General features: G+C 33.8%; 1 protein-coding gene across 10 annotated transcripts in view; it reads right to left on the bottom strand.

The window, feature by feature from the left end:
* The window catches only part of LOC149535778 (uncharacterized), a 218,642-nt gene extending 206,663 nt beyond the window's left edge, over positions 1-11,979 (bottom strand). For 2 of the 10 annotated variants that reach the window (XR_016356742.1, XM_089803414.1), the window contains exons 1-5: positions 11,691-11,979; positions 10,885-10,968; positions 10,692-10,748; positions 4,965-5,021; positions 2,326-2,373 (exon numbers count right to left, since the gene is read on the bottom strand). Coding sequence is in view for 8 of the 10 variants with exons in the window: in XM_089803414.1 (XP_089659540.1) it covers positions 2,326-2,373; positions 4,965-5,021; positions 10,692-10,748; positions 10,885-10,968; positions 11,691-11,858 (414 nt within the window). In the remaining 2 variants the exon portion in view is untranslated. Of the gene's footprint in view, positions 1-2,325; positions 2,374-4,964; positions 5,022-10,466; positions 10,544-10,691; positions 10,749-10,884; positions 10,969-11,411; positions 11,593-11,690 lie in introns of all 10 variants that reach the window. The other 8 variants (XM_089803420.1, XM_089803416.1, XM_089803417.1 and 5 more) reach the window with 8 other exon arrangements.
* Positions 11,980-15,978: the final 3,999 nt, after the last annotated feature.

Here is a 15,978-nt window from a genome sequence, read left to right as displayed (position 1 = left end):
CAACTCCCAAAAATGCAAAAAGCATTACTACAATCAACCTAGAGGGCAAAATATTTGTTAGTTATACTGCACATCATTATGTCATTACTGGAGCATCAAACACATAACATTGCACGTGAATTTCAAAAGCATGACACATAATGGCTTAGAATGTTAGTCGTGTAGAAAAAATTATTCAAAACATAAACCTTCAAAAAAAGAGGATGACAACAGGAATTCGTCAAGCCCTGCATTAACAGATCAAAATTTCAAGGGGCTGTATATACAAAATTCAAAAAGCAAGATTGATAGTAACAAAGACTAATGGCAATTAAAGGATTAGAAATTTGCATTAACTGAGTTATATGCTGAGTTGCAAAGAAAGAAATAAAAATAAATTATATCAGTATGGCATCCATGTCTTTTTTATGGTTTCAGTATTTTACAATGATTTTAACTCTGCAGGATTTGTTATCTTTGCATTGTATGTCCATTCCTATTGGTTTACTGGAACTGACCGATTGTATATTCCTTCCTATTAATATGGTGCACATACATATGTACATATATACGTAAGTACGTACATACATACATACATACAGATATGCATATACAAACAAACTATCAAAAGATGTAAAAAGATGACAGGGCAACAAGAGATTTAAAGGAGATAACTAGAATTTAATCCCTAAAGACATTAGCCATAATTAAAATCAAACTTCTATAAAGAATAATAGATTTGATCTTTCAAACCTGAAATAGTGTAAATTATGGTATATAGACACATACATATACCTATACACACACACACACACACACACACACACACACACACACACACACATATAGTATATAGATATGTCCACATATGTATATGTATATGTATGTACATACGTATGTATTTACATGTATATGTATATGTATGTATGTATGTGTATATTTATATATCAATATATAGATAGATAGATAGAGATAGATATAGATCAAGGTTAATGGGAGACGGGGAGGCTTGGAGGTCTCCAATACCAATACTAGTACCCATATGACTATTTAGTATTTTACAAAAATAGGAGACTGAGGTACTTGGAAACGGCAACTTTTTTAATAGGTTAAATAGTCTAATACTAAATACAAAATAGTAAAACTATAGAACTAAAAGACTAAAGTAAAATACTTATAGTAATGTCACCTTAATATAGAGTCAAATAGTTCAAAAATCACTTAATTACATTACTATATCTCATAGACATATCTGATTTCTGAATATCACATACAATTATCATCATATTAGATTAATAATTGCTGAGATTATCATTACATATTCAAATTTTAAACCCAAAAAAATATAGTTTGATGCTAAATCGCTAATATGCAAACAAAAATGAAAAAACTTAGCACTGTAAACAAAAATCAGAAATCTATCTAGTATTTAGTATGACGATACTATCATCTACTCCACAAGGGTATGATCATCCATCTCAAGGTCTTCAGCTATCATACTCTCCAAAAAATCATCGCTCTCCATGTTAGATTCCATGTTATTATCTAAATAAAATTTTAAATATTCCTAATTATTGTTGGTCAGGTTGGATTCTGGAATAAAAATTAAAAGAATTACAAGTGTTTCTAATGTTTTTTAAGCTATTGAATGAAAATAATAATTTAAATGAATAAATCATTTAAATTGTCATTGGTTTTAATTTTTGCATTAAAAAACATTAAAATAAGGGCCAAAATATATAAATATTTTTATATTATATTTTGCATTTTTTTTTTATCAGGAGACTTCTGGGAGACTTCACTTTTTGGACTTAGAGACTCTCTGAACCTTTTTGGGGGTCTCCACAGATGCAAAAAGTCTCTAAGATGCGTCTTCATCTCCAGGACATGTCTCCTAGGGGAGGAGACCCCGTAATACTGATATTTATATAGATATCTTCTTGCACAAACCTTAGAATAAACCTTTTCTATGCAAAATATATACAACCAAGCACCCTAAAAATATTTAAGGACAGTTGCAGCCTTGTTTATGTTAGGTGGATCCAAGCATAGTGACATACTTTCCTACGGTAATATAGCCTATCGTGCTATAAAGGAGAATATTTGTTTTATGAAGAATTGTCAAGATTTCCAAGAATGACTAATCCCCACCCATTAAAGCATCTCCCATCCATTAAAACAATGATACAGAGTTTTAAATGAAATTAACAATCAAAAAACAAATCTTTTTTGAAGAATGAGGGTTTGAATTTTATATTTATATTTATGGTGAAGAGTTTAGTTTCAACTTTCATGCAATCATTTGACAATACAAAAAATAGATACAAGAGTAAAAGTTGGTGATACCTTCAGCTCCATAATTGTAGCAGACATGTTTTCAAATTTGTGCATGCTCTATTACAAGAAACAGAATATTAAAAATCCTGAATAAATAACAAGTCTTCTAAACAGATAAATAAGATTCAATCTTCAAATACACATTTTTGTAAATCATATAATTGTAGATAACTTTGTAGTGATAACTTCCAAGCTGGCAGCAAAGTCAGTGCTATACAAGTACTCAAATGTACCTCCAGCTTCTAAAGATATAAATTCATGTCTTGATGTATGATATATATCAAGACAAACGAAACACCATTCATCTCCATCTAAAGAGGTCTTGGCAGAGAATCGTCAACTTGACCTCTTTACCAACTTCTAATGACGTAAAAAGCATGATTCAAATCAACCTTGAGGTCAAAATATCTATTTAATCATAATGTCATTCCTGGGACATAAAACTCACATAAAATTGCATAAATATTTTCATTACCATAGCACAGAATGGCTTTAGACTTTGTTATGTAAAAAGAATTGTTCCAAAAAAAGTTTGCAGGAGAAGAAGATGAAAAGAGAAACTATTTAAGCCATCTCCTAGATAGGTCTGAATATGCAATGGTCAACAAAATAAAAAGTGCATTCCCAAGTAGAAATTGCAACTAATGGATTTAATAAATTACCAATATTTGAGTTGTAACCTGAACTGGAGAGCTAAAAAAGAAAATCAATAATATAATTATGGCACCTATTTTTTTCTTCTTTTCAGTACCCTATTTAACCATGGCAGTTGTGCACAACATTTTTAAGCACTTTACTGGTGGACAATCAGTTGGGAACTTGGGAGGAAACTAAACAGATATTTGGTATTCCTCGTACTCAGAAAAAAACTTATACTTTGATTCTAAAGGCAGTTGGTAACCTCAAGTTCTCTAACTTGATAGATTCAGATAGCTTCCTAAAGCAGCTAAAATGGTGTGATGGATCTCTGATAACTGAGAAGTGATGTTTCTACAAAACAAATATATAAGATGCTTGTCTCAGATTCAGACATCTACCAGAGAGTGATCCACGGCTGGGTATTCAATTGCCCCTTTTCTGATTGGTCCTTTGTTTTTCATTATTTTTGGCAATCCAATGTTGAACCCAAAAAATTGTGATTTAGATGGTTTTTGTTAATTAAAAAACTTGCTATAGGATCCAATTTATACTCTATGGGACTCAGTCCTCTTCAATGTAATCTTTGTGCTGTCTCTGAGACCTTTGAGCATGTTTTGTCCAGTGTGATTTTGCTATTATGATTTGGTCTTTTTTGAGAAGTCCACTTTTATGGAATACCAAACCTGCCCTCTCTTGGAGCGAATTTTAGCTCGCTACGTTGAAATGTTTGACTCTAAACATAACTATTTCTAGTCCACTCTTACATGTGAAACCTTGTCGTTCTTATGGAAAGCGAGAAATGAAGAGGTCCTTCAAAAGAAAGATAGGAGGCTTACTGAGTTTACATGTAAACTCACACAATTTTTCATTGTCATAGGTCTCTCTTTCTTTGGAAATTTCTATGGCTCAGTTTATAATGCTAGTCCGTGATGGATTACTGCTTATTCATAAAGAGGAAGTCAAAGCAATCAGTAAGCTTGATCACTACAAAGATATGCTAGATCACAAGGAATTGGAACTGCTCGAAAAGATGATGAAAGAACTTAATCTCTCTTCTGATATTCAGAATACTGTACCAGAAAGTAACAAATCTGAGGGTGTTGCAGAACTTGCCAATGATGCTTCAAATGATTATGTGCTCACAGGCCGGAATGATGATCTCTTTTCTACAGAATTTCTTGAATCTCTTAAAGAAAATGATGGATGGCGCCCTAATAAAGACTGCTTTTATAATTCCTAAACATGCATTGTGATGTAAATCTTTTATGTGTCCTTTGGATGTTACTATTGCTTTAGTCTACTTTTATACTCTCATTTTGTTACTGTTGGAGGACTTTGATAGGTATAATTTTGCTTATTATCGAGTCTGCTGTACAGCCGATGAAGAAAATTATCTCTGAACATATATGCTGAATGCTTTCAGCTGTAGTGATTGTATCAAGTTGTCTAAACAATTCTAACATCGACACTTTTAAGCACTTCTATTTTACGAATACAAGTTCCGAAGCAGCAAGATCAAGTTTGCCTAACCCAAAAATGCAACCATGGACCAGACAGAGGCCAAGCCTGACAACTGTAGCTTTGGTTGTAGAACCATTAAGGCCTTGGCATTTAATGTTGTAAACTTGATGAAACACTTAGACCCTCAAAACACATAATTACTTGCATGATATGTACAAACTGAACTACATCCATTGTTGGTTTTCCAATGAGTAAAATTGTGCTACTTCAGCTGTCATTTTGTAGTTTATAAATATATTTCAAAGTTGATGTATATGACCAAAACTTCAAAGAAAAAGTATCCCGAAAAGCATTAATATAATCTCAAAACACCACATCCATGTTTTTGTTAGGAAGGTTCAGGCAACATATTAACACTATCTTATCTCTAGCTCTGTCATGCTACCATCCTTGATAAATGCAAAATAAAAGTGGTAAATATGAAACAAAAAAATTACAACAGAGACATGCTGCTTTCAAAATCTTGTTAAATGTAAACCACGCATTACCTTCACAGCTAGACCCTTAAGAAAACTGATTGCAGCATCCTTTTCCACTGGCAAATCCTGCAAATATGTTCATGTTCTATTATCATTATGCAAACCAAACAAGTACTGAGAACTATATATCTGAGTTGGCTTTTTGTAAAACAAATATAAAAATATGACCTGTTTAGGGACCTTCAAGGGATAATCATTCTGTAGCTGTTGAGGAAATTCAGAAATGGATTCCTCCAGAGAAAGATTGGATTAAAATTACTTTTGACTGAGCCTCACAGGGTAATCCAGGCCCAAGCAGCACTGGATTTGTAGTCAGGTGCTGGAAAGGAAATATTTTAGCAACAGAGACTAAGAATTTGTCAGAAGGAATAAACAATGTAGCCGAGGCTCAAGCAGCCCTCTTAGCTATCTACAAGGCTAAACAGTTCAATGTGAAGAAACTTCGCTTATAGGGAGACACCTTAATAACAATTAATGCAATATGTAAAGGGGAATCACAGGTCTGGTATCTCAATAAATTAATCAAAAAATCAGATCACTCTTAGGACCTTTTGAAGGATTTAAAGTGACCCATGTGAAGAGGGAAGGGAATGTGGAGGCAGATGTCATGTCGAAATTTGGAGTCAAAGTGAAAGAATTAGGAAAAGAGGATTCAACTGAGTATTTTCTGGAGATCAGTGGGGAATGATTCGACTGGAATCAGTAATTTCACCATTGTGTTTGCATCTTTGGAGTGTGTTCAAGGTTTTTTATCATGATATTGACAAGCATTACCTGCTAGTGGCCAGATTTGAATTTGAATTGCAGGTCTTTCCTGCCTTCTTGAACAGTCGTTAATGACTACACAGGCCCTTTCTTGTTTCCCTTCACTTTGATGATTAATGATGAAAAAGGATTTCATTCAATGATTGAAGACAAGTGGCATTCACATCAAGCTTGCAAGAAGCTTTAGTTGTAATGCTGAAGCTGCAAAGTGTTGAATACTTTGAAGAGACGCCTTATATGTGGAGAATCTAGGGAAATTGTGCTTTCATTATATTTTATTCAGCCAAAGTTGATGAATTCATTAATGGCATCGGATTTGAGGTGGAGGTTTGTAGATCAAAGGACATTCAAGTGTGCAATGTTATAAGCAAAACAGATGGATACTTCCTAGCATTTGGAAGTGTCTTTCATTCATGTGGTTGGGTTGTAGAGAATTACACAAAGACCAGTACAGAGGCAAATTTATCTCTGAATACACTCAACCAGGTGCAGACTTTCAAAAGGGAGGTCACTATTATGAGGATGCAAGGTATATTCACCATAGACGACCCAAGATTTTGGTAATGTCTAGAGATTTTGGCAAAGAATTTATGATGACAGATTACAAGTTTAGTATGAATGTGGACATTTCATCAACATTTCTAGCATGGGCTCTTCATGCTTGGAACTCAAGGGGAGACTTTGGAGATGATGTAGAAGTGTGTTCTCCCTGAATGGTCTAGAGGTATGGTGTCATTAATTGGAATGGTGGAATCGGGTGTTGGGTTGATGACAGAGGAGGATTTGTGGGCAGTCGAGGAAGGAACCATTGAGACCATTTAGCCTTTTTTGGTCTGGAGTACCAAATCAAAAAAGGAGAGCAGAATCGATGAAGCTAGAGGTGGTTAGGAAATGTTGAAGGATTTTTTGCAGACATTGGAAGAGGAGAAGCACCAGAAAAAGGCAGAGAGGCGGGCTAAAGAAAAGACAGTTAGAAAAGGAAAGAAAGGTTGATTAGATACTAGAGGCAGACTCTTTATCCTAGTTGAATCCAAGGAAATCATGCTCACAGTAAGTAGGGGACTCAATTGTAACCTAACTGTTAGAGTTTTTGCAATCCACTATTTTTGCAAAGTGAATAGAGATAGGAGGTTTACAATTCATTTTGTTGGGAATGTAATGTCCCCTGGTAATTTAAGTTCAATTATTATTTAAATTAATCTCAGTTCTTATATCATAAGTTAAAACAACAAGAAAATGCATTGATTTCCACAAGCATATTGTATAAGTCGGGACAAACATCCATTTGTATTATGTATTAGGTACTTTAATTTCATATTGTATCTATATTTCTTGTTGCTAAGCTTGACCTGCTATTACTTTGTTATAAGGAAAGAGGAGGTCTGAATAAAATCCAAGGCACTTAGAGATCACTTGATAGATTCTCTCAAAGTTTACAAATCCAAGCCTTATCCTATCTTGGGACTATGCCTGCAAGGCACTCAGGGTCGCTAATCCCTACCCTATCTTGGGAACTATCCTTTTGGGATTTCGACCGTCATTCCTTGAGTTGCTTCAACCTTCCTTCTTCATCACAAAAGTAATAACAAAGATCTTAGCATTACTTCTCTTACTATATTTATATATATTAGATGGTGTAGGAATTCCATATCCCTAATAGAATTTTGATATAATAATGTTATGTAAATTAGTATCTAATATAGATACATAATAGTATAATTTACTGTCGTACAATGCTTACTAGCATTGCAAATAATTACTTCCTTACTCTTCCTTAACAAGTACATGAAATATATATATAATTGCTCAATCTTCCGTCTAAATGATAATCAATCTATGATCCAATTTCCTTCTTCATCCCTTTGAAGAGTATCAATTATACTTATTTCTCCCTTATTCAGTGAACATCAATTTATTATTCCTCCTATCGGTGATGTCAATAATTAATTCTTTTCTATCAATACTATCTAATTAGCATTGATTGTGTTACTTCTATACTAACTCAAAACTTCTTCCCTAAATTGTATAGTGTACGTTGTATGTTTGTATTATTTATCCTCTAATTCAACAATAGAGTATCATGTTTGTTGATGTCTAAGTTATTAATCGATACATATTATATGTATATGTAAATTGCTAGTTACTATTTTTTCAATCTATATTAGGTGCTAACTATTCTTCATTTGACTCTGTTGTCATGCTCTGAATACTATCAAGATTTTTTATATCATATTCCCCCCTTCAGAGTCTTGAATTGTTGGCTCCATATGAATACTGTATGTTGTCTAGAGCAATTCATTGAATATAAGAATTATATTTTTTCCTGGTCGATGCCATGTTTGAGGTAAACATTAATTATCAATAAAACATATTGAATATATTAAATATGTAAACATCTAATATATTTACTTATAACATTTAATAGATTTGTTTGAGAAGGTATGTTTTCGTGTATTAATGTAATATTTATGAACTTAATAATTATTAATCTAAGTTGCAAGGTTTGAACCTTGCCACTCACGTCCAGGTCCGGGTTTGTTGTAGGTTCGGATTCAGGCTAGGTCTATGGCAGGTTCACGAAAGGTATGCACAACAGACAGTGGATTTGAATGTCCCCACAGTCCATTGTGCAAACCCTACACAGACCTAGAGGGTTTTTGTAGGGACCTAAGCGGAGCCTGGGGACCCACAAGAACCCATGGCCCATTGGGCAAAAAGTAACTTAAGAATACATTAAACAATATTTTATTTTTATTTTTTCTTCTTCTAACCCTAAAAGCATCCTAATAGAATAACATCAAACACAATTTATTTTTCATTTGCTCTCTCCTTTGGCTCTCTCATTTTGGTGTGTCCATTTTGCAAGCTTGAAGAAAAGGAGCTAGAGATTGTTTGTGCAATTATGTATGTTTCTCTTATTTTGGTATATATAATGCATATATAATATATATAATCATGAACCACCCCAACAAACCTAAATGAAAAAAAACAATTTGCTTAAACCCACGAACCCGTACCCGTTCACGAACCCATTAATATATTTATACATTAATATACAACTTAGATATTAATATATTAATACAATCATTTCATTATTTATTTAACTATTTATCTAATAATTAACATTGATTACTATGATATTAGTAATTAAATAAGGAATTAATCCTATATACTTATATTCAAAGTAATATATTTTGAACAATTATATATGTATTGATAATATATTTATATTGTTGATATATCAATCATGGCTCATGACAAGGAATAGGTCTCTAAAAGATATATTAATTGGTATGACATATATTGCATCAGATGAAAGCCCATTTTGGGTATATATGGGGCATGATCACTAATATGCTAGGGAGATTTCCAGTTTCAATAGGAGATAGTAGATTAGAAGTTGGGTGCCTTCCATGGAAGACCCCTTTGAATTGACTCTGAAGTATATACAGCTATAATTCAGTAGTGTTTACTTTTAACATCCAATCAAAAAACCAAATATATTATTAAATCCAAATATGGGATGCCAAATGTTTATCTATAGTCAAGTGTTTACTTAATTAAAGATATTAGTCTTCACACAAATCAATGCATTGAAGGATTGTATTTTAAGCTTGTTGGTCCATATTATTTGTGAGAAACTAGTGCTTCTATTGAGCTCTATGATATGCATGTAAAAAGAATCAATAAGTATATAGTTGAATATGGATTCAAGAGGGAACTTGGCTACATCAACACTTCTCTTTCTTGTCTTAAGGTTTACAGATCTTCACTTGAGATAATGCTAAAAGGCTTGGTTACCGATTCGGGTGCGGATCCGATACAGATGCAAGAATTGGGTGTGCGGATGCACAAAATTATTTTTTGGGGGATGCGGATGAGTTTGGATGCATAGATATGTGTGTGTGTAGAACAATATATGCATAGAAATGAAAGAAATATACATAATTAAAACATTTTGAATTGTAAAGAGAGACTAGCAACAAACAAAATGACATGACCAATGGTTGAATGGCCTCTTTTAGGGTCGTTTTATGGTTTAGAAGCAAAATAGAGAAGTAAAAAATCATATTTGCACATGTCAAATTCATTTTTAAGTGGCAAGAAGTGATTTTTTGGTCGTCTAGGCACGCAGAGGCTTTTGGAAGCGCCCGAATGCCTGTGGGTGTCATCCGGATGCAGCTTCCAAGCATCTGGGAGGCATCCAAATGCTTTCGGATGCTTAAAGGCTGTATCTGGGCAGAACGCACAGGCATCCACCTCCGGATCGGCATCTGGATGCATCTGAATCTACTTCCAGAAACAGGAAGCTCACACTGGTAACTAGGCTGAAAGGTATCAAGAAATTTTAAATGCATTCATAACCAAATTCCAAAATAAAAGTATTACCTGTACCAAGACATTGCATCAATCTCTGATGCTACTTATAAGAACAATTGTATACACAATTTCAATCCATGCCGTAATGAACTGACTCAAACCAAAAAATTATATCATGTTGCACCACGAATCAAGAAAAGGTTTCCCGAAGTTGAGGCTTTAAAATTACAAAATGTGGGAATAGCTGGGTCAGAAAATGAGAAAAACTTCCAGGCAGATAACACAAACTTCAGTAAACTCTAGGATATGGTACAGGAAACAAACTCCTAGAAATGGAATTAGAGATAGACACTAAGAAATATTCACAAAGGTAAATTTCAGCACAGAAAACCTATAAGAACTCCTGGAAAAACTGATGTTCCTTACCTGGAACATTTCTAGAAGATTGCAGCCTGATGAGTTTTCAGAGGTTTCCAAAATGGAGAAATCTTACTGTTTCCGGTCTACAGGCAATAGTTTTGGGAATTCACAGACAGGTGTCATATGCATAAGAAACATCATCTGAAAGTCAATTAATTCAGTGCAAATGTTGAAAATATAGTATAACTTTATAGTCTACAGAAAAAAAGGGTAAAAAGAGGAAGAAATCACTTGAAAATGTGCAACAAATGCATATATGTTATCCACAGCCCGCAGACTCAGCAGCCTCTACAAAACAAAGTCAACAACTCTTTCAAAAGTCTTTCTAAGAAACCAATACACGAGAAACATCAACTGCCAGACAGTAATAGAAATGCAGCATTGCTCTAGTTTATGAATCGAAACATAATTGAAAAAGAGTTACCTCTGCAGGGCACATTGTTTCAAAAAGAACACCCCCACTGAACAAAGAATTTGATATAACACCTGTCCCCTCGAGCCCTTTCAACTGTAAAGAAAACCTTGCAGTTATCACACAAATAGATACCAAATCTAGTCTATTCAAACATCTATACCCATCTTAAGAATTCAGAAAGAAATTTTAAGGGGTGGTGAAACGAACTAACGATACTGTTATGGTTGAGAATTCTTTCTCATTTAAATATATATAACATGGTAGATAACCCATTAAATATACCCCGCTTCTTGACCAGCAGGCATTAACCAGAAATGACCCCTGGACAGCACTCCTATCAACTAACATGAAAATTTTCAATTTTTCCTTCACTTAACCGTTAATTGACAGAAAAAAATTGTAAAATCACTTCGACTCTTGTTAATAAAATAAAGATAAAAGAAGCTTCTGCGGTGTATTTCAAAATATAGCAAAATATACATAAAAATCATAAACACTATTAAACTTTGATTTAATGCTAATGTTTGGCTGCTTACAAAACAGTATATGCTTGCAAATTGCAGCACCGTAGAATGGTAATGGGTATGTTGACTTCAGTGAGATGTAGTGGTCATGGGATGAGTTGGCTGCAACCCCCCACCGCAATAATGCCCAGAATTACTCCAATGGATCTGATTCGTAACCTCATCCAAAGTTGCCCAGAAAACGAAAGAATTTCTAGATTAAGAAGTCAATCGACATGTCAATTTGCAATGAATGCTCCCATTTTAGTTTTATTGCCCTCAAATTTAATTCCCGTGTATGGAAGAATGTACCTCTTGGCAGACCGTGAACTCTAAACCTGATGCGCAGGTTGCCCAATACTTAGCCATGCGCGTAGCCCAGCAGTGAGCCATACTTGAGCGCCCCTTGATTGAGGTGCCTCTACAACGGTCTGGTTCGCCTCCACGGCTTATTTTTGTGCGTGGGACGCTCCCCCTCATATGTCACTCGAAGTAGAGTTCATCAATTCAAATCTCATGAATTCCCAAACCGTTGAACCTTTCCCAACAGACTTTTAATGATGTTGGGGGTTCTTCCAAAAACATAAGCCAAGTAGCTGGAAAGTCTAGAGCCGAGAGCTCTTGTTATAACCTTAATGTTGGATTACAAATTTCGTTGAGAATAGGGTATAGTTTAACCTTATTTAATTAAGGTGGTAGCAATCTATCTCAAGGAGATTTAAATAAGGGTGTGTATTAAGGTGGTGAATGAAAAAGAGTTTTTAAAAAGAAAATTAAAAATGTAGTTAATATATTTGGGCTATTTGAACATTTAGATTAGTTGAACATATTATAGTAGAGAAATATAGATCTTTAAAGCATATGAGATTGTATAAGTAAAATTTAAGTGGTGTTAATAATATAAAAGATTTGAGATTGGAGTTTTACATTAAATATAATCTAGTTGTGTTTTATGATTACAATTTTTTTAAACATGTCTATCATGTTATATTAACCTACAATCAATGACAAAAAGATAGGAAATAGTCCCAAAAAAACAAAGGAAATCCAATCATTTTTTTTGTTATTATCAACCAAATAAAGATGTCATGACGTCGAAGAGGGATAATGTTGTCTCTCACAAGCTACAAAGATGTAGATCTTACAACTCTTCTCCTCTTCTAGGTAGACAAGTGGCATTCATGAAATTAAGGCAATTATAATGACCCTAGGACATCTGAATGTGCTACATGAGTTGGTAAAGCAATTAATTATAATCAAATCAATTCCCTTGGCAAATGGTGATATATAGTTGCATAAACAATTAACTTAGCAATCATTGAATTTTGAAGCTCTAAATATTGTGAGATTAGGCAAATAAAGTAGAAAGAAAATATGTGCAATGCAAAATAGTGCTTGATGTCGTTAAGAGTACACAAAGAAGCACTAATGGAGTAGGCCACTTGGAATACTCTACTTTTTCCAAACCTTTCATCATCAGGGTTTCCATTCTTACATTTTTCCCATAAAACTTTATCATCTTAGAGAGGTGTGTTTTGAGGATTGTAAATAACATAATTGTAGGCATCAACATAAATTGTGGCAGGTAGTTTGAATCCATGGGTAAGGGATTTTGTTCCACCTCCATAATTCACATATAAATTCACTCTTCATCAATTTCCTCCATCCTATTTTCTTCCCCCGCCAATATTGAATGTTGTAATACCCATATGATACAATATCTTATCTCCGTTACATCTGCAAATGAGTTCCATTCCACCATTCGCTTTATAAATTTTTCTTGTGATAGCATGCCCCATTCCTTTTTCAATTGTGAATTATCAATTTTCCAATGAAGGAATAATAGAAGTTTTGTTTTGTACTTTCCAATAGAGTTTAATGAGCTCTCCATAACCACAACCATATGCAATTCCTCTCATACTTTTCTTCTCAGTTGTGTCCCAATTTAGCTTACTCAAGAAGATCTTTGCCAAAATATGAGAACATGGGGTCCCATTAGAGCCCTCCTCATGCAAAGAAAATATGAGGGTGTTGTCATAATGGATTACTTTGGCCTTAGTGATTCAAAACAAGCCCTAGCCAATATATACCAAGGAGTAGCAATAATTGGTCATGATCAAGGAATGGGAGGAGGCAAATAAATATATGTTGGTTATGCCAAACTCACTACCCAAAACTAGACACACTTATCATTTTTATAGGGATACCACTGTAATTCCACACACTACGATTGGTATGCAATGAGAAGTGGGGAGAAATGGGATGGTTTAGATGTCAACAAGCTCTTTTATGGGATTTTTCCTATAAAGATAATTGCTTTCATGTTTATGATAATCATCTAATTGTATTTATATCTACATGAATGTAGAAATCAGAAGGTCGGTGCTATAGTCCATTGATATCGAGAAATTGCCTATACATACAAATGCAAATTAACTTGATTTCGAAAAGGCTTATGACATGAAATTGATCCAAACGAAGGATAACAAGAGATAAAAACATTCTCAATTTTCAAAAACTACATCAAACCCAACTTGACACAAAAAAACATTATTTCTTAAAGAAAATGAATCTAATACTATAGAATTTTTCCATATATCAACTTGATACCTCCTTCTATTTATAGAAATTTGTTCTTTCCACTTTGAAGAATTATGTGAAAAAGAATTCAAAGGTTGCACAAAATCTCCTTGAGATAATCTGAAGGAAATAGTTATTTCACATAACAACAATCAATTTGGTAAGTTGAAACTAATGACAGGACCTCTTAAATATGTATCCTTGAACTAGGAAGGGGAAAGGAAATGAAACTATTCAATAGCATGTTGAGGTTGTTGGAACTAAGAAGATCTAGTTACCATTGACCCTGGTTATCATTGGCCTTGAAATCCAAAATATGGTTGATGGGATTTTTAAGCTTCATTCTAAGATTACACTTTCCCCTAGCAAAGTAAGATTATTACAACGATCATTCCTCTTGGAAATTTTTCCCATTTTTACAATTGTTTATCATTTATTGATTCTGAAGGTGGCATATGGGAGGAACTCAAACAAGTATTACAGAGATGCAAGAAGTGAAATAACATCTAGGAGCACTCAACACTTCCCTAGTAGGCTGGCTCTCTCTCTCTCTCTCTCTCTCTCTCTCTCTCTCTCTCTCTCTCTCTCTCTCTCTCTCTCTCTCTCTCTCTCTCACCAACACACACACACACATTCACATTAACAACAAACAAGTATACAATTACCAAGTTCGTAAGGTGTATACACTAGAAACTCATGGGTTTTCCACTATTTTTTTGGTATCTCTAGAGAAATGTTTTATAAATAGAAATATGGTATATTTAATGTCATAGGAAATCATCAATTTTTGGACATTGAAAATCCATTTTAACTTAAATTAACATGTACAAGTTACTTTCATTGAACTTGTTCACCTTTTTAGGCTCTAAAATGTCCATGTCCAAATGAATTTGTAACATCCATAGTGTCGTCATAAATGTATTCTAAATGATTATTTAAGCATACATGTTTTGACACTAAAACTATTGATTTTGAGCAAAGAATATGCGAACATATCTTTAGCGACCAGAAATGCAAATGGATTAACTTTTCTTAGCTCATACACATTTCTAGTGCCTAAATTTTATTGCTAACACTTTTGGGGAAGAGAGGTTGGGAAAATGGAGAGTGGGAAATGATTTGGAAATATGAGTAGCTCACTAGTACATTTGAGGTCAATTTTCGACCTTTAATTTTGACCAAGGCCTTTTTTGGCTTGTTAAATTCTTTTTTTTTTGTTGATGAGCTTGATTTGGTTGAAAATTTGACCAAAATGCCTGATTTGGTCAAAATTTTCAGCCAAATTGGGCTCATAAACAAAAAATAAAAAGAAAAACATGTGTGTGATATTTATTTCACAATTTGAGCATTTTGGACAGAAGCTAATTTGGAGGTTTGTGCACTTTGGAGGTTTACATTCTAGGGAACTAAACTTGGAGATAGTGGAGGGCCTTTGATTCTAGGGGGAGTTTATGGTGCTTGCAAAGGGGTGAATTTTTAATGTTCCACCCATAATCACTTCGACGCCAAAAAATTTCACTTGATCTAGATTGTTGTTCATACATCGAAGAGTGTGAGATTCAACTATGTTAATCGATCCCAATGGAGAAGATGTGAATGTGTGCTTTGGAGGTCTATGAGTGTGAAATTTAACTATGTTAATCCCTGCATAGAAGACATGAATGTGCTCTTTGTAGCTAGGTCTGCGAGTGATGTGAGTTTGAAGATGTTTGCCTTCACACATTTGCTACACATTTCTTTAGTATTCTTGTCTATTCATGTAGGTAGAGTTTTATTCTTGTTCTTTCTATAACATTAGAAATCTCATTAAATGGATTTAGTTATTTTTCAAGTGCTTTACGCGATTGAGAAATTGCTTTAGTCAAGACTTTATTTCTCTCTCCACACTGTTACAAGTTTACACTTGGGATACCATGTTTTTATCTATGTTTTATCATCATCATCAAATGTCAATTTATGGGCATATAAGGTCACAAGAAGTTATCATAAAAGTCACAAGTAGGTTTAAAGATGTCACTTT

This window comes from Cupressus sempervirens, chromosome 10 (assembly GCF_028749045.1).
Source record: "Cupressus sempervirens isolate cs-2001-9-10 chromosome 10, ASM2874904v1, whole genome shotgun sequence".
NCBI classification, from domain to species: domain Eukaryota; kingdom Viridiplantae; phylum Streptophyta; class Pinopsida; order Cupressales; family Cupressaceae; genus Cupressus; species Cupressus sempervirens.
The sequence above is the reverse complement of the archived record's forward strand: the minus strand, read 5'-3'. Positions and strand labels throughout refer to the sequence as shown.